The sequence below is a fragment of the Salmo salar genome, chromosome 03 (assembly GCF_965601325.2).
Source record: "Salmo salar chromosome 03, fSalSal1, whole genome shotgun sequence".
In the NCBI taxonomy this organism is placed as follows: Eukaryota; Metazoa; Chordata; class Actinopteri; order Salmoniformes; family Salmonidae; genus Salmo; species Salmo salar.
This window is the reverse complement of record NC_138293.1, coordinates 16,940,181-16,962,302: the sequence shown is the minus strand read 5'-3', so window position 1 is coordinate 16,962,302 and position 22,122 is coordinate 16,940,181. Positions and strand designations below refer to the sequence as shown.

Here is a 22,122-nt window from a genome sequence, read left to right as displayed (position 1 = left end):
GGCCCACAAATAAAACTCACACCACCATCTTCTCCTTCTTGCGTCCACCGACAGTGCGTTTGGCCGCGCCACCATTTCTTTTTTCCACTTCCTTTTGCTCCATCATTGCCGTCGTTGGCCACAAACACACCCCCGGCCTAAGTAGTTCAGATGATATCCCATACAGAAGGACCACAAACCCCATTTGCACTCATCCACGAAATCCCAAATCATCTCGACATCTTGTAAATTAAATGTTAATGTCAGAACATTTCAATCCCCTTCGCCGCTGATCTGGCCGCTATTCCGCTTGTTGTTGTAGCTAGTAGTCGCCAATGCTACCTGTGTCTCCGCGGGAACACAAAATGAAAACAATGTTGCTACTTTAGGCAGATAAAGCCATCTCCTTATTTGCTGTAGGCTGTAAAACTCCGGATGTGGCCATATATCTAAGGTAGCTTGTTTGAACGATTTTACATGGTTGAGAAACACCGGATTTTCAGATTAAAATGAAAATGTACTCCTGAAAAGCTCTGTATAAAAGAGCGCGCCAAGAGACCATTGTGTTTAAAGCCAAGAGCAGACAAAGCTACACGTGTTTACTTAAAGTGTAGGACGGGTCACTTGAAGAGGGGGAACGTTTGAGATCGACTACATTGCAGTTAAGCTGCGCAGACACGCACACTACACTTTCAGACGTGGTTAATTGTTGAATCAAACGTTGAATCCGTGAGGGGAATTAGACAAAATACGTTATTTTCAATGACGGCCTAGGAACAGTGGGTTAACTGCCTTGTTCAGGGGCAGAATGACAGATTTTGTACCTTGTCAGCTCAGGGATTTGATCTTGCAACCTTTGGGTTACTAGTCCAACACTCACCACGAGGCTACGCTGCCGCCAGTTGCTTTAAAACAATTTGAAATAACATTCAAAACCAGCTAGTTTTATACACGAGGAACGACAAATGAAGCTAAAAAACTGAGTTAACAACAATCAAGTCTACTGTGAAAAAACACAGCACAAATGAATTATTGTACTTTTTAGAGGTCAGTTTAAAAGCCAGCATCTAATGATTATACCCCCGATGGATCAAAAAGGTCAAACTAACAACACCAGTGTTTGACATACATGTACATCATTTGCAATTTATTTGGCGTAAATGAACACTGATTTGCCATTGAACACATACAGGGGTGAAAATATATAACTCAATGCACAGATAATTAGTGAAGGCAAGGTCCTGGATGAAGTAAAAAAAAATCTGCTTTAAGATTCAAGACATGTATAACTCGCCTCTCTTTCCCTCGCCTGGGAATCAGCATAATAATCTACTTAGTCTTCCAAACACCGTAGGACAAAAATAACACAGGTAAAGTAAAATTACAAAAGTGGGTTTGGTCTCTTAAATAAATTGATAGCGTGAATGAGAGAGAGAGGGGGAGTTCTCAGTCATCTAGGAAGTCGTCGTCCAGGTTGACGTCCGAGGTATCAATGTCGTCCAGCTCCATGTTGTCCAGGTCGTCTTCAAGTTCGTCCAGGGCCTGGGGAAGTAAACACACAACGTTAACACCTGGCCCATAACACAGCTAATGGTACTGATATTGCAACAGGTTATGTTCATACATCTCGATTTCTTCTCACTGGGTAAAGCTCCTCACCTACTGAACATTGGTCTATTTCTAGGGAGGCTGTTGCCTACCTTGTCCTTCTGTGACTCAGATGAGCTGGGGCTTTCCTCCTCAGGTGCAACCTCAGGCTCTGCCTCCGAGGGGATCACGGCTGCAGCCACGGGGGCCACTATCGCCGCCAACACGGACGCCATCACGCCTGCAGCCGGCATGGTCTCCTCGCCGCCGTCTTCAGCCTGCTGGTGGACGCACACACACAGACATGAGCAGGACTCAACACAAGGCGTGTGAGGTCTGTTTTTTAGCATCTCCCCTGATTCCATCTTTAATCCAGCCAACACGTGAGGGCTTTTCTAGATGTGAAACTCTACTCTTCCACTTCTAGGTCAGTGATATCAAAAACATATTGTCTGTGTAGAACTAGAACTACAAAGCCTTTAATCAAGTTGGCCTCCAATTAGTCTTTGTAGTGGAGGTTTCTGAGAAGAATTAAGATTTTACCAGTACCGGTGTAGCGAGGGAGAGTGGAGTTCCTTTGGGCTCGTAGCCCGTGGCCTCCTCTAGTATATTGCGTTCTTCATTGGGCTGGAGAAAAGAGACAGGAGGAATGGGTGTTGTGTGTCAACGATCAGACAAAGACAGCAATGGATGAGATAAGGATAGAGAGAGTGGACTACTTCTGTGACGCAAATATGCATCCATAACTATCTTTCAGCTTCGAGATGTGAACGTCAGATTATTCCTATTTATTAGAGCTCCCCCACCACTCACCGTGATGAGAGGGTAGTCGGTGGCTGGCCGGGAGTTGCCCAGACAGGTCTCACGGAGGAACTGCTCGGCCACGAACGACTCCTTCAGCCCGGGGAACAGGTTCTCATACTCAGTGGGGTCGGCCAGCGACTCGGCCGCCTTCTGGTTGACCTTGGCCAGGCTCTCCCTCCACAGCTTGACCACTCTGGACACCTGGCTGGGCAGGTAGGTGCGGGCCAGGAAGGCCGCCTCGGGCAGCCGGTTGGTCCGGATCAGCAGCTCCAGACAGTGGTCCAGTCTGAGGACAGACAGCCAGACACCAGTGTCAGAGAGAGGTCCAAAACTCCTACTAATCACGTTATATCATAAAGAGTTGAGTTATGTACTTTCCAAGAGCTTATTTTTGCTAATTGTTAACAGCTACAACAAGGAAGTCGGATGCCTCACTGACATGGATGAAGGAATAGCGCCGGTGACAGAAAGATTCCATTGGTAATACACTGAACAAAAAAACTAAACAAATATAAAGTGTTGGTCCCATGTTTTATGAGCTGAAATAAAACATCCCAGAAATGTTCCATACACACAAAAAGCTTATTTCTGTAAACCTTTGTGCACACATTTGTTTACATCCCTGTTAGTGAGCATTTCTCCTTTGCCAAGATAATCCATCCACTTGACAGGTGTGGCATATCAAGAAGCTGGTTAAACAGCATGATCATTACACAAGTGCACCTTGCGCAAGTCTAAAATGTGCAGTTTTGTCACAGAATACAATGCCACAGATGTATTTTGAGGGAGCATGCAATTGGCATGCTGACTGCAGGAATGTCCACCAGAGAATTTAATGTTAATTTCTCTACCATAAGCAGCCTAAGCTGTTGTCTATCAACAATGACAAGCCACCAGGGTCTGACAACTTGGATGGAAAATTACTGAGGATAATAGCATACGATATTGCCACTCCTATTTGCCATATTTTCTATTTAAGCCTACTAGAATGTGTGTGGCTTGGAGGGAAGCAAAAGTCATTCCGCTACCTAAGAATAGTAAAGCCCCCTTTACTGGCTCAAATAGCCGACCAATCAGCCTGTCACAAACCCTTAGTAAACTTTTGGGAGAAAATGTGTTTGACCAGATACAATGCTATTTTACAGTAAAGAAATTGACAGACTTTCAGCACGCTTATAGGGAAGGACATTCAACAAGCACAGCACTTAGCCAATCATCAGTCATTTGTGTAAGAGAAATTGATGATAAATTGTGGAGGCTGTTTTGTTAGACTTCAGTGCGGCTTTTGACATTATCGACAATAGTCTGCTGCTGGAGTTTTAATTTTATTTAACCTTTATTTTACTAGGCAAGTCAGTTAAGAACAAATTCTTATTTACAATGACGGCCTACACTGGCCAAACCCGGACGATGCTGGGCTAATGGTGCGCCGCCCTATGGGACTCCCAATCACGGCCGGTTGTGATAAAGCCTGGAATCGAATTAGGGTGTCTGTAGTGACGCCTCTAGTACTGAGATGCAGTGCCTTAGACCGCTGCACCACTTGGGAGCCCAAGCCTCTCCAACATAATCCAGGTAGAATCAGGAATTCCCCAGGGCAACTGTCTAGGCCCATTACTTTTTTCAATCTTTACTAATGACATGCCAATGGCTTTGAGTAAAGCCTGTGTGTCTATGTACAGTGGATATAAAAAGTCTACACACCCTTGTTAAAATGCCAGGTTTTTGTGATGTAAAATAATGAAACAAAGAAATCATGTCAGAACTTTTTCCACCTTTAATGTGACCTATAACGTGAACAATTCAATTGAAAAACAAACTGAAATCTTTGAGGGGATTTTTTTTTTTTTATCACAATAACCTGGTTGCATAAGTGTGCACACCCTTAAACTAATACTTTGTTGAAGCACCTTTTGATTTTATTACAGCACTCAGTCTTTTTGGGTAGGAGTCTATTAGCATGGCACATCTTGATGTGGCAATATTTGCCCACTCTTCTTTGCAAAAGCGCTCCAAATCTGTCAGATTGCGAGGACATCTCCTGTGCACAGCCCTCTTCAGATCACCCCAGAGATGTTCAATTGGATTCAGGTCTGGGCTCTGGCTGGGCCATTCCAAAACGTTAATCTTCTTCTGGTGAAGCCATGCTTTCGTGGATTTGGATGTGTGCTTTGGGTCGTTGTCGTGCTGAAAGGTGAACTTCCTCTTCAGCTTTCTAACGGACGCCTGAAGGTTTTGTGCCAAAATTGCCTGGTATTTGGAACTGTTCATAATTCCCTCCACCCTAAGGCCCCGGTTCCAGCTGAAGAAAAACAGCCCCAAAGCATGATGCTGCCACCACCATGCTTCACTGTGGGTATGGTGTTCTTTGGGTGATGTGCAGTGTTGTTTTTGCGGCAAACATACCTTTTGGAATTATGGCAAAAAGTTCAACCTTGGTTTCATCAGACCATAACACATTTTCCCACGTGCTTTTGGGGGACTTGATGTTTGTTTTTGCAAACTTCAGCCGGGCTTGGATGTTTTTCATTATAAGAAAAGGCTTCCGTCTTACCACCCTACCCCATAGCCCATTCATATGAAGAATACGGGAGATTGTTGCCACATGTAGCACACAGCTAGTACTTGCCAGACATTCCTGCAGTTCCTTTAATGTTGCTGTAGGCCTCTTGGAAGCCTCCCTTACCAGTTTTCTTCTCGTCTTTTCATACATTTTGGAGGGACGTCCAGTTCTTGGTAATGTCTCTGTGGTGCCATATTTTCTCCACTTGATAATGACTGTCTTCACTGTGTTCCATGGTATATGTAATGCTTTGGAAATTATTTTGTACCCTTCTCCTGACTGATATCTTTCAACAATGAGATCCCTCTGATGCTTTGGAAGCTCTCTGCAGACCATGGCTTTTGCTCTGAGATGCAACTAAGATAATGTCAGGATAATCCTACTAGAACAGCTGAACTTTATTTGTGATTAATCAGAGTCACTTTAAATGATGGCAGGTGTGTAATGACTTCTATTTAACATGAGTTTGAATGTGATTGGTTAATTCTGAACACAGCCACATCCCCAGTTATAAGAGGGTGTGCACACTTATGCAACCAGGTTATTGTAAGGTTTTTATTTTTCATTTTCCCCCTCAAAGATTTCAGTTTGTTTTTCAATTGAATTGTTCACATTATAGGTCACATTAACAGTAGAAAAAGTTCTGACATGATTTATCTTTGTCTCATTCTTTTACATCACAAAAACCTGGCATTTTAACATGACTCAACAGTATACACGTCAGCTACTACAGCGACTGAAATGACTGCAACACTTAAAGAGTTGCAATTAGTTTCTGAGTGGGTGGCAAGTAATAAGTTAGTCCTAAATATTTCTAAAACTAAAAGCATTGTATTTGGGACAAATCATTCACTAAACCCTAAACCTCAAACTAAATCTTGTAATAAATAAGGTGGAAATTGAGCAAGTTAAGGAGACTAAACTGTTTGGAGTAACCCTGGATTGTAAACTGTCATGGTCAAAAAATATTGATACAACAATAGCTGAGATATGGAGAAGTCTGTCCATAATAAAGAGCTGCTCTACCTTCTTAACAGCACTATCAACAAGGCAGGTCCTACAGGCTCAAGTTTTGTCACACCTGGACTACTGTTCAGTCATGTGGTCAGGTACCACAAAAAAAGGACTTAGAGAGCTAATATTAATAATAAGCATGTCAATCTCTCCTTGCTCAATGTGGACGAGAGATTGACTTAATTACTGCTTGTATTTATGTGAGGTATTGACATGTTGAATGCACCAAGCTGTCTGTTTGAACTACTGGCTCACAGCTCGGACACCCATCATTACCCCACAAGATATACCACCAGAGGTCTCTTCACAGTCCCCAAGTCCAGAACAGACTATTGGAGGCGCACAGTACTACATAGAGCCATGACTACATGGAACTCTATTCCACATCAAGTAACTGATGCAAGCAATAAAATTATATTTAAAAAAACAGAAAAAAAACAACTTATAGAATTGTGAAGCAACACAAACAAAGGCACAGACACATGCATACACACACACAATAACATACGCACTATACACACACGTACACGTGGATTAAGTACTGTAGATATGTGGTAGTGGTGGAGTAGGGGCCTGAGGGCACACAGTGTGTGTGAAACCTGTGAATGTATTGTAATGTTTATCTATGCATAGTTACTTCACTCCCACCTACATGTACAGATTACCTCAACTAGCCTGTAGCCCCGCACACTGACTCGGTACCGGTGCCCCCTGTATATAGCCTCGTTATTGTTATTGTGTTCATTTTTATTATTACTTTTTATTTTAGTTAACTTGGTAAATATTTATTTTCTTAACCTGTCTTCAACTGCACTCTTGGTTAAGGGCTTGTAAGTAAGCATTTCACGGTAAAGTCTACACTTGTTGAATTCGGCGCATGTGACAAATAACGTTTGATTTGATTTAATGTTGTACATTTTATAAACTGCCTTAATTTTGCTGGACCCCAGGAAGAGTAGCTGCTATTGGAATCCAAAATAAATACAACATTGTTTTAGAGAATTTGGCAGTACGGCCAACCGGCCTCACAACCGCAGACCATGTGTAACCACGCCAGCCCAGGACCTCCACATCCGGCTTCTTCACCTGCGGGATCGTCTGTGGGGGGAGGGGTGCTGAGGAGCATTTCTGTCTGTAATAAAGCCCTTTTTTTGGGAGAAACTCATTTTGATTGGCTGGGCCTGGCTCCACAGTGGGTAGGCCTATGCCCTCCCAGGCTGCACCCCTGCCCAGTCATGTGAAATCCATAGATAGGACCTAACTAATTTATTTCAATTAACTTAATTCCTTATATGAACTGTAACTCAGTAAAAACGTTGAAATTGTTGCGTTTATATTTTTGTTCAATGTAAATCACATGATGTGCTCCATCCACCTGCCTGTTCCCCTCTTCTGTACTCACTTCCCCTGCAGGAAGTAGGTCATGAATGCCACGTTGTTCTTGCCGTCCCGCTCGGCGCCCTCGGCCAGCTTGCCCACCATGGCGGCGTTGCCCGAGGCGGTGGCCAGCAGCAGCAGGCCGCCGTAGTCCTGGGCGTGATGAAGGCACTCCTGGGCCAGGCTAAACTGGCACTTACTGATGGCCAGCTCTGCCAGCTGCTTCCACTTCTGCTCCGACTGCCACCAGAGAAAACAACGGGTCTAATGTTAAACATTTACGTTCACGTTATATACTGTCAGTTAGACGGATATCGTACGGAGTTGAATCCTCACGTCAAGCTAAAACAATGACATAGTTAAACATCGTTTAGTGCAGCTTAGCTGAAGGACGGTTAATTCATTTCATTTAACAATTTGACTACACAGTCCATTCAGATCTAAATCACATGTTGACTAAATAGATTTAAACCGAGAAGATACGTCTTCAGTATTGAATAACTAATTGTAGAATAACTAACATTAATCTTTAGTCTTTGAACTCTTGTAGTGTGTGTGCAGTGGTCTCTCCACAGCCTATTGTACTGTAGGTCTCACCTCTGCCTCCACAGCCAGCTGATAGGCGATCTTCAGCTCCCCCAGCTGCAGGGCAAGCTCAAACCTGTGCTCCGAGTCTGATGACACGGCCAGAGCCTGCTGCTTGAAGCCCTGGACGACCAACAAGAACATATCAGTAAACAGTGTAACATTTCATGGAAAGACACACAGTCAGTTCACACAACATACAACAGCAGCCACATACAATTTTTGTTTTGAAATGGAGAGTCCAGAAATGCTAGCATCCCGTAGTCTAGCTAGAATTCCCGTTGCCCACCGGCTCCACCATAGATTATAAATACTACATTTTACTTCATCCATTTGCCTCACTTCCTCTGTGAACAGGACGTTTCTGACCTGTTTCTCCAGGAAGTGTGCTACCCGTGTCCTCTGCTCCTTGGGGATGGTGGGCAGCACTTTGTCGGCCATGCCAAAGTCCCGGCGCATCACAGCCGTCTGGTACTCCAGCACAGACACAAGTAGGGAGTAACTGACGATGTTCAGCTCCTTGTCGCCCAGGTACAGGCGGTCGTCCTTGGGGATGTAGCCCAGCAGGTACATGGTCCTACGGATGGAGCAGATAGACAGTGTGTTATAGGGATTTAAAAGGAAACTGATCACACTATGAGATGGCGTTCTAGGGCTGGTTTCCAACGCACAGATAAAGCCTAGTTCTAGACTAAAAAGCATGCGGAACGAAGGAAGATCTTTTCATAGGAAGATCATTTTAGTCCAGGACTAGGCTTAACGTGTAACTGACAGCGTTTTAGCAATGTGAAATCTGATACAAATCTGTTCATATACACCCCAAGGAAGAATATGACGGCCCCTTATTTATTTATATTTTCTGAGCACTTTCATAGAATGTTTGGGAATGACGTAGAGTAAGGCATTTGTGAAAATTATACAGCAATATATAGTGAGAAAGCGTCCGTGCGTTTGGACAATTAATAGACACTGTAGTAAGTAAAACTTCATAAAGATGTGTCGGCCCTGTCCTGGACCAGACTCTACACAGAGCCATAGACAATCAGAACTACAGGAGGCGTGGATGCAAATAAGCCATATGGGCCTGCCATCACTCACTTTGAACTGGACTGTGTGTTTACAGGCAGTAGGACCTGCCATCATTCACTTTGAACTGGACTGTGTGTTTACAGGCAGTAGGACCTGCCTTCATTCACTTTGAACTGGACTGTGTGTTTACAGGCAGTAGCAACAGTGCGACCTTAGACCATCAGATCATTAAAAAGCATTCGCACAAGCCACAAAATAGACCTGAATGGGTTTCTGCAGTAAATACCACAGGAGTCCTCTTATATTTGGGAACTTTACAGTCCTATTGATCAATCAACCATGAACAGGTAGGCTCTCTTCCTCCCTAAAATCAACAACAAATGTTAGCCAGAGCCAGATGAGCTCAAATCTAGAGTGACAAACCCTCTTCTTCAGCTTAAAGTTGGCCGTCAAAATTGCACTGATAAACGATGGGGTAAAGTAGCTTGCTTGCTCTTCTGCAGCTTGCCTGCCAATGCATGATTGTCCCAACACACATTTTGACAATTGAATGGGAACTGCCTGCCTGCCCATTTGATCGATGCCAAATACATTTAATTGACAACTAAGAGATATGCATTCAAACTGTGAAGAATAGTTGTTCAAGTTCAGCATAGCAAAGCAACTCACATTTCTTGCTAGCTAACCAAATGACACCTGCATCTTTAGCTGTAGCCACCGAAAAACAGCGAGGGGAAAAATTCAGTCACCCACTTGTCCAATGACATGACATCCTCCCAACAGCTAGCTAACTAATGTTGGGCTCTGTATTTTAAGCTTGCTAAATAAATAGCTCCTAAATAGATACGCTAGCCTATTAGCCATGTTATGACTGACTTGTGATCGTTGCCCTTGCTAGTTTGATTATATTGACATTCCCAGGCTGTTATATTCATACATTTTTGTCCCAAAAAATGTAGTATTTAAAACTAAAACAGTGCATCCCGAATAGAGGCAGCAAACTATATACCAGGCCAGCTTCGATTTATAACCCGATAGCAATATGTTTTGGACTACCAAGAAATGTATTGGTGAATTATATTAATCATGTTCTGAACAACATCCATCTATTCTCCCAACAATGTCTTACTGTACGTCTTGGAAGTTTTTGTCAAATAGAACCTATTTTTAAAATAGTTTTATAGCATAAACTGGGAATTTGATATTTTTGACTAATATGACTGTCTGTTTGATACCTGCAGTAGTTAAAACGCTGTCAGTTCCACTTTAATCTGTGTCCAGAACACAAAAAATACACTTGAGGTTGTTGAGTAAGTTAATGGGGTTTCCACCTCCCCCTATTTATTCAGTTATTCGTTGGATAGTCTTGTTGTAGGATGAATGTCAACGTAGCCCAAGCACATCTGCTGCTTTCAACTCAAAAGGACGTGACTGATTCAAATGTTGCCCTAACGAGGACACTAGTGGGGACTTTTGGCTTTACATTAGCTGACTTAACACAAACATTTAGCCTATTCTGCAAATTTACAGAGGTTATTGTTTCTGGTCTTATACCCCCAACACTGGGGCTTACACACCCAGCAAGACTGGTGTCGCACTTAAAGCAACAGCAGTACTGAGCTCCACTTATTCTTCAACTCCAGTCTCTTACTCCTGGATCGTATTCCCTATGAACCAAACAGAAGCAAACAGGGAGGGACCTACCTCAATTTGTCCCATAAGAAGTTTTTGTTTTCTGTTGCAAAACGTATTGCTACGCTGTGCACTAATAAATATAACCCTGGTTCGCCGTACCTGTCCAGGTGAGCGATGGTGACAATCTCTCCCCCCACAAAGTAGTTGAGTCTGTTGACAGAGCTGGTGTAGATGAAGCAGTCTCCCACCCACAGGCCTGTCTTCACCACTTCCTGGATCTCCCCCTGGACCTGGAGGATCAAAACAGACACAAAATGGCCGACAGATTAGGGAGGAGGAAAGAGGTGGCTGTTCACTGGTGCTCTGTTATTGAGGGCACCAGAGTATTAGCCTGTCACACACACACCTCAAAGGCGTCTTCGATGCCATCCTCGGTCACTCCCTCGTTGTTCTCTTGGGAGGCGGCTACTTTCTCTGACAGGTAGCGCAGGATGAAGAAGGAATCTTCTGTGGCTATACACACCAACTCCCCGGAGTCTGACCAGAAGATCTACAAACAGAGAGAGAGGGAAAGAGAGAGAGGATGCAGTGTTATCTCATGCTTCGCTTTCAGTCCTGATGGCATGATGATGAAAACGCTATGTCATAAAGCACATTTCTATCAATACGGTACTGGGTAGAAAAGCAAACATTCACCGAAACAGACCCCATGCCAGGATGCTCCTGTACACATCTATATTCTGATAAAGATGCTATTTTCTCTACAGGAGTACTCACATGTTTGGGCTGGATCTCGATGCGGCGGATCAGCTCTGTGTTTTCCCAGTCATAGAAGGCCAGACCGTTCACTGACCTGACGCCTAGCAAAAAGCCTCCATAGATACCTGCAGGGAAATTTATATCAGGCTCATATTCGTTAGGCACCAGTTGGAAGAAAACATACTGAAACACATATGGACTACCTGGAGTTGTCCAATAAGAAAGTTAATTTCATTTTCTGTCGTAAAACATTTTTTCATTACCTGGCGGGTTCCATCAAAACTGTCAGAATTTGTTTGCAGTATCTTTGTTCACACTACTAACTACCTGGGCCTGCCTTCTTCCACTTACCTTCAGCACCAAAGTCTGGCTTGAAAGACTTCTTCTCCTTGAAGTTCTTGAAGATTTTGACCACACTGTTGCTTTCCCTGATGGCATACCTATGACAAGGCAGACCATGGACATTCTCTTAGTGACAGAAAGTAATCATCCATTCTGGAAATAAAAAGACTAAATCACATACCATAAAAACTTTGATTGGTTATTTAGTTAAATTATATAAAGCTAAATTATATAAAGCTAAATCCCAATTGCTGTGAATGAATTGTAGGGGTGTGTGTGATGGACTCACTCGGAGGAGTCGTGTGCCCATACAAACTCCTGCGCTGAGCCGAAGCTCTTGTTCCTCAGGGCCATGGCAGTGTAGATGATGTACTCTCCGTCTCCACACACCACAACAAACCTGACAACGCAAACAACAATGCATATGGATTAAAGCGGGGCTCTATAAAACATCCAGATTTTCAACAGACTTTGAAGTTGAGGTGTGTTTGGAGAATTAGCCATTTATTTCTGGAGATGTGGAACACGTTTTAAAGTGTGTGTGTGGTGGGGGTCCACATGTTTTCTAACAAATGAGTTTTTTTTATATAACATTTGAAGGTGTGGCACACAAATATGCAGTTGTTGTGCAAGACATTTGGATAGATTCACTGAATAGCTGACACGGGAGTCCAATGCAGTGCGGACTGACCTTCCGTTGGGGTTGTGCTGGATGGTCTGGGGGTAGATCTCACAGCTGCCCATGTCTTTGACGGCCAGCGGCAGCCTCTCTCCGTCCTTGATCTCCGTGTCGCCCATGGCCTTCAGGTTTGCCTGCTGCACCTCCGAGTGCTTGGCCCAGATGATCTTCCCACTGGTGTCCATGGACATGGCTGGCTCCTCACGGCCCAGCTACAGATCACAGGAGAGGATGGAATAAAGTACCAAGGCTTTCAGGAGATGTCACTGAGTAGTTGTTTCAACATAGAAAGGGAGTTAAAGAGTACGCGTGCAATGTGTACAAACAGAAATTCTATCAAACTCGCAGTGGGAACCCGTCAGTGTGGGAAAAAAAGTGTTTTTCTTGAGTTTTGACTCTTATGCACAAATATATGGTCATTGACGTGTCTATTGAACACCTTGATGATGATGCTGCCTTCGTCGTAGCCCAGCGCCACGTTGTTGGAGCCTCTCAGGCCACACACACACCACACGCGCTCCATGCCGTAGTTCAGCGTGCTCTCCAGACGGTACGTACTCGAATGCCAGATACGCACAGTGCCTAAGGAACCAGAGAATGGATTTTTTAAAATATTTTTGGGGGGACTTGTGTGCATGTTTTTGTGTGGTTTTATTTAACGTTTGGATTTTTCAATATGTAAAATCATCCAGAGTGGAGCGAATATATCTGCTCACCAACAACAGAATAAGTACTTTCAGAGGATCAGAATATGATAGAGTTTAAGGAATTTCCTCACCGTCCTCTGAGCCTGTGATGATGATAGGCAGCTCTGGGTGAAAGCTGACACACGACACATTCTGGGCGTGGCCCTCCAGGGTCTGCACACACGTCTTGTTCTGATAGGAGGAAATAAAGAGAGAGAGTGATCCTCTGCTACAAACATCTACAATTCAACTTTTTTCTTGGTGAGACAAGGGGATGAGAACGGTCAGCAAGACTAAAATAGTCATGCGCAAACACACAGTCCACTAATCCCGCCTCCATTGAGTAGGTGAGGCACAGGACAGCTGTCTTACCTGGTAGTCCCAAATCTTGACCAGACGGTCATCAGCACCTGATATGAGGTATGGCTTGTCCCCTCCGCTGTAGTAGTCAATGCAGTTGACTCCTTTCTCATGGCCCTCAAGGGTGAAGTTAGGAGAGGAGGAGCCCAGCTGCCACACCTGGGATAGGACAGACCATGTGTCAGAAAAAAACAACACACTCACAAACATCGAAACTCTATGGTTGTTGTAAGCACACACACAACTTTTGTTAGGCAGTCATCACACACACACACACACACACACACACACACACACACACACACACACACACACACACACACACACACAGTGTCTGGTGTTACCTTGATGGTTCTGTCCAGAGAAGCGCTGGCAAACTGGTTGTTGTCTTTAGGGTTGATGACGATCTGCATGACGTAGTGGGTGTGGCCCTCAAACACCTGACTGCAAGACCACTTCTTCTCCCAGTCCCACAGCTTGATTAGCATGTCGTCTGGACACACACAGGATGTAACAGTCAGTTAATATCATACTTGTGTGACAGAGAATGAGTTTGTGCATTTGACACAAGTATAAAAACACGGGAGTCAAAAAAAAGAGAAGAGTTACTGATTGCGTACCACTGCTTGTGAGGATGTAGGGCTGGGTGGGATGCACGGCGATGCAGCGGATGTAGTCAGAGTGGGCCTCAAACATGTGGACCCTCTCCAGGGTGTTGTAGTTGAACACTCGGATCTGCATGTCATCCTACAGAGAGAAAGGAGGAAAGACATTGCAAATGCAGTGAGCGAGTAGTCTCCATTCTACAAGTCCACACAAAGTGGAGGAAGATAAGATAGACCATCAGAAGTTCTCTTTTCTCAGTAGATGCTTGTCCTGAATTTTAAATCAACATCACTCACCGCTCCGGTTATGACCCAGTTCTTCCTGGCTACAAACTTCGATGCTCTCACTGGAAGGTCACACACTTCGAAGGTCTTCACCAAGGTCTGGATTGGAGATATTTACAAATCGTACATTTTAATTGCATATAAGTTTCGCTTTGAGTTGTTTATCTTCATGGTGCAAGTAGTCAACATCAAACTGGAACTGTGTTTGTTTACCTGTGTTTCGTGGTTCCAGACACAGACACTACCATTGTACAGGCTGGCCAGCATCCACGGCTCGGTCGGGTGGAGGTCCACGCTCTTCACGCGGTCTGACCGGGCTGTCAGCTTCCGCTTGATGTCCAGCCTGAGAGGCTGTGAGACAGATGAGATGCTGTCAAGTCAATCCAAATAAACTGACAGAGCAGTGCCCAGTGTACTGATCTGGGGTGTAATCATTAGTCCAAACAGTTGCAATTTGCAACAAAAACTAAAGTCTATATTGGACAAATTCAGGTAGGCCCCTCCACGTTTCGTTCCGTTTGCTTCTGTTAAAGAAACATTTTGCAACAGAATCGGCTTAATGAATACACCCCAGATTGCATAGGTAGCTTGCAAGCTAACGTTAGCTAATGGTGATCTAACTTTAGCTAGTACACAATTACTAATCCTTCCAAAATCCCCAAAAATGTAAACACAGCACAGTAGCTAGCAATGCAGCTACCATACCATCAAAATAAAAATATTTTACATGCAAAATGTAGAAAGATAACTAGCTAGATAAATATTGACTACACTATTGGATATTGATTACTGCATTGTTGGGTTTAGAGCTTGTAAGGGCATTTCACTGTAATTAAGCATGTGACATTAAACTTGAAACTGCTCACGCGTAACGGTAGTAGGGAAATGTGATATGTACTGTAGCTAGCTAACGTTAACTAGCTAGCTAGCTAAATTAACTAGCTAGCTAGCTAAATTAACTACTTTGTGTGCACTGCTGGCAATACCTCTGTGTCCCGGTAAGGTACAGGAACGGTATGAAGGTTTTCAAATCTGGATACAGCCCAACCCTAGTAAATAGTACATCTGTTGATGCTCATCAAATGACTTGTACGATCAAAGTTAGCGTGGAGTCAAATATACAGTAGGTCAGTAGTAGAGAACAGATAATGGAGTTAGAGGCAAGATGTTCATTATCTTGACTGGTACTGTACACCCGCACATTGACTCTGTACCGGTAGCCCCTGTATATAGCCTCGCTACTGTTATTTTATTGTCGCTCCTTAATTACAGTTGAAGTCGGAAGTTTACGTACACTTAGGGTGGAGTCATTAAAACTCGTTTTTCAACCACTCCACAAACGTCTTGTTAACAAACTATAGTTTGGACAAGTCGGGTAGGAAATCTACTTTGTGCATGACAAGTAATTTTTCCAACAAATGTTTACAGACAGATTATTTCACTTACAAGTCACTATCACAAATCCAGTGGGTCAGAAGTTTACATACACGAAGTTGACTGTGCCTTTAAACAGCTTGGAAGAAATTCCAGAAAATTATGTCATGGCTTTCGAAGCTTCTGATAGGCTAATTGACATAATTTGACTCAATTGGAGGTGTACCTGTGGATGTATTTCAAGGCCTACCTTCAAACTCAGTGCCTCTTTGCTTGACATCATGGGGAAATCAAAAGAAATCAGCCAAGACCTCAGAAAAAGAATTGGAGACCTCCACAAGTTTGGCTCATCCTTGGGAGCAATTTCCAAACGCCTGAAGGTACCACGTTCATCTGTACAAACAATAGTACGCAAGTATAAACACCATGGGACCACGCAGCCGTCATACCGCTCAGGAAGGAGATGCGTTCTGTCTCCTAGAGATGAACGTACTTTGGTGCGAAAAGTGCAAATCAATCCCAGAACAACAGCAAAGGACCCTGTGAAGATGCTGGAGGAAACAGGTACAAAAGTATCTATATCCACAGTAAAACGAGTCCTATATCGATATAACCTGAAAGGCCGCTCAGCAAGGAAGAAGCCACTGCTCCAAAACCGCCATAAAAAAGCCAGACTACGGTTTGCAACTGCACATGGGGACAAAGATCATACTTTTTGGAGAAATGTCCTCTGGTTTGATGAAACAAAATAGAACTGTTTGGCCATAATGACCATCGTTATATTTGGAGGGAAAAGGGGGAGGCTTGCAAGCCAAAGAACACCATCCCAACCGTGAAGCACGGAGGTGGCAGCATCATGTTGTGGGGGTGCTTTACTGCAGGAGGGACTGGGGCACTTCACAAAATAGATGGCATCATGAGGTTGGAAAATTAAGTGGATATATTGAAGCAACATCTCAAGACATCAGTCAGGAAGTTAAAGCTTGGTCACAAATGGGTCTTCCAAATGGACAATGACCCCAAGCATACTTCCAAAGTTGTGGCAAAATGGCTTAAAGACAACAAAGTCAAGGTATTGAAGTGGCCATCACAAAGCCCTGACCTCAATCCCATAGAAAATGTCTGGGCAGAACTGAAAAAGCGTGTGCGAGCAATGAGGCCTACAAACCTGATTCAATTCCACCAGCTCTGTCAGGAGGAATGGGCCAAAATTCACCCAACTTATTGTGGGAAGCTTGTGGAAGGCTACCCGAAATGTTTGACACAAGTTAAGCAATGCTACCAAATCCTAATTGAGTGCATGTAAACTTCTGACCCACTGGGAATGTGATGAAAGAAACAAAAGCTGAAATAAATCTCTCTACTATTATTCTGACATTTCACATTCTTAAAATAAAGTGGTGATCCTAACTGACCTAAGACAGGGAATCTCTACAAGGATTAAATGTCAGGAATTGTGAAAAACTGAGTTTAAATGTAGTTGACTAAGGTGTATGTAAACTTCCGACTTCAACTGTATTTGCTATTTTTCTTCTTTTATTATTGATTTTTTACTTTTGTAAATACTTTGACACTTATTTTTCTTAAAACTGCATTGTTGAGAGAGGCTAGCCACTTCGCTGACCCTAAACACTGGGGCCCCACAAGGGTGAGTGCTCAGCCCCTTCCTGTACTCCCTGTTCACCCATGACTGCGTGGGCATGCACACCTCCAACTCAATCAAGTTCCAGATGACACAACAGTAGTGGGCTTGACTACCAACAACGACCAAGACAGCCTACAGGGAGGAGGTGAGGGCACGGAGTGTAGTGTCAGGAAAACACTCTCTCACTCAACGTCAACAAAACAAAGGAGATGATCGTGGACTTCAGGAAACAGCAGAGGGAGCACCCCCCCATCCACATAGACGGGACAGCAGTGCAGAAGGTGGAAAGATAAGTTCTTCGGCGCACACATTACAGACAAACTGAAATGGTCCACCCACACAGACAGTGTGGTGAAGAAGACGCAACAGCGCCTCTTCAACCTCAGGTAACTGAAGAAATTTGGCTTGTCACCTAAAACCTTCAAACTTTTACAGCTGCACAATTGACAGCATCCTGTCGGGCTGTATCACCACCTGGTACGGCAACTGCACCGCCCACAACCACAAGGCTCTCCAGAGGGTGGTGAGGTCTGCACAACGCATCACTGGGGGCAAACTACCTGCCCTCCAGGACACCTACAGCACCCGATGTCACAGGAAGGCCAAAAAGATCATCAAGGACAACAACCAACCAAGCCACTGCCTGTTCACCCCGCTATCATCCAGAAGGCGAGGTCAGTACAGGTGCATGAAAGCTGGGACCAAGAGACTGAACAACAGCTTCCATCTCAAGGCCATGAGACTGTTAAACAGCAATCACTAACACAGAGAGGCTGCTGCCTTACATACAGACTTGAAATCATTGGCCACTTTAATAAATGGATCACTAGTCACTTTAATAATGCCACTAATAATGTTAACATATCTTGCATCACTCATCTCATATGTATATACTGTATGTATCTATTGCATCTTGCCTATGCCACTCTGTCATTGCTCATCTATTCATAAGTAAATATTCTTATTCCATTCCCTTACTTAGATTTGTATGTATTAGGTAGTTGTTGTGGAATTGTTAGATTACATGTCGGGACTAGAAGCACAATCATTTCCCTACACTCGCAATAACATCTGCTAACCATGTGTATGTGGGCTTGTAAGTAAGCATTTAGAGCGTTGGTTGCAAGATCGAATCCCTGAGCTGACAAGGTAAAAATCTGTCGTTCTGCCCCTGAACAAGGCAGTTAACCCACTGTTCCTAGGCCGTCATTGAAAATAAGAATTTGTTCTTAACTGACTTGCCTAGTTAAATAAAGGTAAAATAAAATAAACAATTTCACTGTAAGGTCTACACCTTCTGTATTCAGAGCATGTGACAAATACAATTTGATTTGACTTGATTATCTTTACTACTTTGCTAGCTAGTTAGCAAGTATTTGGCTAGCTATCATCATTCCCAAAATATAATAATGCATCGGAATAGTTTAAACAAGGACGAACAGGACTACCGCACCTGCGGTCTCGACCTCTGAATGCTCGGCTATGAAAAGCCAACTGACATTTACTCCTGATATACTGACCTGTTGCACCCTCTACAACCAATGTGATTATTCGATACTGCTGGTCATCTATCAACGCCATGTACTCTTATAATATCCACCCGGCACAGCCAGAAGAGGACTGGCCACCCTTCAGAGCCTGGTTCCTCTCTTAAGTTTCTTCCTGGGTTCCTGCCTTTCTAGGGAGTTTTTCCTAGCCACCGTGCCTCTACACCTGCATTGTTTGATGTTTGGGGTTTTAGGCTGGGTTTCTGTACAGCACTTTGTGACATCTGCTGATGTAAAAAAGGGCTTTATAAATACATTTGATTGAATAACGTTAGTAGGTGGACAAATTGTGAGCTAACTAACTAGCAACAGGCCTAGCTTGTTTTGCTAGCTAGCTAGCCTTAGTTAGCATAGCTAGCTTGTCTCAATCACCACCGCACCGTCTTTACTGACATAAACTGGTCACATGTCACCAAACATTACAATTCAGACTACATATATGTACGTAATACATACAACTTTCAACATCGAATGTAAACTTGTCTCACCATGTTTTATCTCTGGATTGTCTCTCTTTATGTGAATGAATTACGAATAATTACAGTCGGTGCTGCGTTTTCTGTGGACAGACTGTCGAGTAGTGACGTGGAACCCATGAAACTTCCTGAAACTGCGTGCGACGGCAATCGATGACGTGTGGTTTGGGGTCGTGGCACTTTTTCCGAGGTGCACTGCTGTAGTTTAGCTATAACTTTGTTAAAATTACTTTTTCGAACATAGCATATACATGTTGTGCATATTAAGATGTTTCTGCAGTTTATAAACAGGTTCAGACAGGGTTATTTCCCGAGCAAAATGAATCACTGTGATGGTCCAAATGCCAGTATACTTGCTGCATTTGCCCAACTGTAACTCATCTTTGTAAGACTGGTGTTCAGTCCAGGGTAGAAAGCATACCCACTAGTTTATGTTCCTAATCCTATATGGTTTAGGAGTCTTCGCTGTGTATCAGCTATGGCCACATGAGATTGTCTTTGATCAGGTAGTAGTTTCTCAAAGTGTTTTATGCCAGCTGGGACCAGCAAGCTATGGTCCCTCTTGTGTCAGGGCTTTTCCAGCTTGGGGGACCACTCACATTAAAACTAGAACTGTAAAACTGACTCAGTTGTAAATTAACTATCTCGGCACATCCCTCAGACTGACACTGGTCAATGACTCAGAGGTTAAGAAACACTGGGCTAAACAAATGAGTCTAATAAATGATCAACCAGAGGGACATTTAGTAATAATAGTGGGTTCCCATGATCAACGTTGAGAAGTTTTAGGCTAACATATGACGGATTCATTTCTATGAAAAGACTCACAACATTGTATTAGAGTTATGAAAGATTTGCCCAACAAAAATAACATATATAAGGCTAAAAAGAGTGAACAATAAACAATGCTTTATTCAGATTTGCTTGTGTTATGATATGAGTTTGAAATAGTATGACACAAAAAAGTGGTGAATCCAGTAACTTATATCCAGATGTCCTTTATTATTTTTTCTTAATTTTTAAACACCTACAAGCAGACTATGTCTTCACAAGTCAGTTTCTGTGAATTCAGAGAATAAATCTAAATTGTCTGAGGTCAGATATCAAGTTTTGTATTGGGAGCTTGGGCTGCCATCTTCCTCAGATTATCTCATTCCCTTTGAAGAAACAGGATAGGTCTAGTCCTGCTCGATCAGTGCAAATGAAGGAAAGAATCACTGAGATGCTACCTTAGAATTGTGTTCTCCTGTTAGTCTGTAAAATAAGTTGCACATCCACTTATATCCTGCAGGTGGCAATATCTCTATGCTGTTCATCAGCTCCTGAGGAAGGTGCAACATTTCGATAACATTCAGATACAGTAGAAGTGACATGTTCTCTGTCATGCACAGTATGGAATAATTTCAGGTCCACATTAATATTTCTATCTGCAATGTTAAGGATAGAGATGCTATACTGCCATTGCTTACAGTATAACTATTATGAACATGATCATTCAAGTAAAAAATGCTTACCCACAAGGTCTTCAATCCAGTGCTTCCACCCACAGTTCTCATTTTCCCCCTTCTGGGCACACAGTTTGTCCGCCTCGCACAAGATACAGTAAAAAGTATAGTGTTTAAAAAATTTGTTGTTTCAATGTCTCTCTATAAAGGAAAACACATTTGTAACACAAAAGGGAAAAGGCTATTATGCAAGGTCTGAGGACAGGAAAATAAGTAATCACTGAAGTAGAAAAATATATTAATAATAATAATAAGAAGAAGAAGAAACAGAAAAGGAAGATGAGAATTAGATGGAATGATCTGAGATTATGTATTTTTTTTTGCAGTTTTACTTTATAGGATGCATGTTTTGGAATAATTGTATTCTGTATAGGCTTCATTCTTTTCACACTGTCGATTAGGTTAGTATTGTGGAGTAACTACAATGTTATGAATCCATTTTTCCTATCGCAGCCATTAAACTCCGTAACTGTTTTAAAATCACTGTGGCCTCATGGTGAAATCCCTGAGCGGTTTCCTTTCTCTCCGGCAACTGAGTTATGAAGGACGCCTGTATCTTTGTAGTGACTGGGTGTATTAATACATCTTCCAAAGTGTAATTAATAACTTCACCATGCATGCTCAAAGGGATGTTCAATGTCTGCTTTTTTTTACCCATCTACCAATAGGTGCCCTTCTTTGTGAGGCATTGGAAAAACTCCATGGTCTTTGTGGTGGAATCAGTGGTTGGAATTCACTGCTTGACTGTGGCACCTTACTTGTACGTGTTGGGTACAGAGATGAGGTAGTCAATTAAAAATCATGTTAAACACTATTATTGGACACATCGTGAGTCCATGCGAATGTTAGCTACTGAACTTATTTAGGCTTGCCATAACAAAGGGGTTGAACACTATTGACCCAAGACAATTGATGGGTACTAACTTCTAAACTTGAAATATGAAATATCCTTATTCATGTTACTGAGGGAGAGAGGGGAATGCAGAAAGTTTACATCCTGTCAGAACATGTTATTGTTAGACATCAGATATCCTATGGAGAGGAGAAGGGCCACAGTCTGGTATAAGTCAACAAGACAGCCGTGTGTTGGGGAGGAGTGAGGAATTTGGGCCGAGGTCAGGTCAGATGAAGTGAGAAGGGACAGGCATCACTAAAGTCCTGTCTAGCAACAGAGATGTATCGGCTGTCCAGATGTTTAAGGAGGAGACAGCATAGGAGGAATACCAGTGCTTGTGTAAATATGTCTTTGTCTTATGCAGCTCTGTGACCCTAGTCGTCCGTGAGTT

General features: G+C 43.1%; 1 protein-coding gene across 3 annotated transcripts; it reads right to left on the bottom strand.

Annotated features, from left to right (window-relative positions):
* Nucleotides 1–1,096: 1,096 nt before the first annotated feature.
* Nucleotides 1,097–19,479, bottom strand: copb2 (COPI coat complex subunit beta 2). Of its 3 annotated transcripts, none has more exons than XM_082973297.1 (21): nt 19,344–19,479; nt 14,503–14,640; nt 14,302–14,388; nt 14,020–14,146; nt 13,744–13,892; nt 13,412–13,558; nt 13,132–13,231; nt 12,793–12,935; nt 12,366–12,565; nt 11,964–12,074; nt 11,684–11,772; nt 11,351–11,457; nt 10,980–11,123; nt 10,733–10,863; nt 8,279–8,486; nt 7,922–8,032; nt 7,350–7,564; nt 2,380–2,656; nt 2,110–2,193; nt 1,680–1,847; nt 1,097–1,521 (listed from the first exon to the last, which is right to left on the bottom strand). In XM_082973297.1, the coding sequence occupies exons 1-21, from the start codon at nt 19,344–19,346 to the stop codon at nt 1,426–1,428; spliced, it is 2,835 nt and encodes a 944-aa protein (XP_082829423.1). In that variant the 5' UTR covers nt 19,347–19,479; the 3' UTR covers nt 1,097–1,425. The 3 variants fall into 3 exon arrangements, with proteins under 3 accessions (XP_082829423.1, XP_014045585.3, XP_045570507.2); XM_014190110.3 differs by having other exon boundaries at nt 2,116–2,193; XM_045714551.2 differs by having other exon boundaries at nt 1,680–1,844; nt 2,116–2,193.
* Between the last annotated feature and the right edge of the window lie 2,643 nt (nt 19,480–22,122).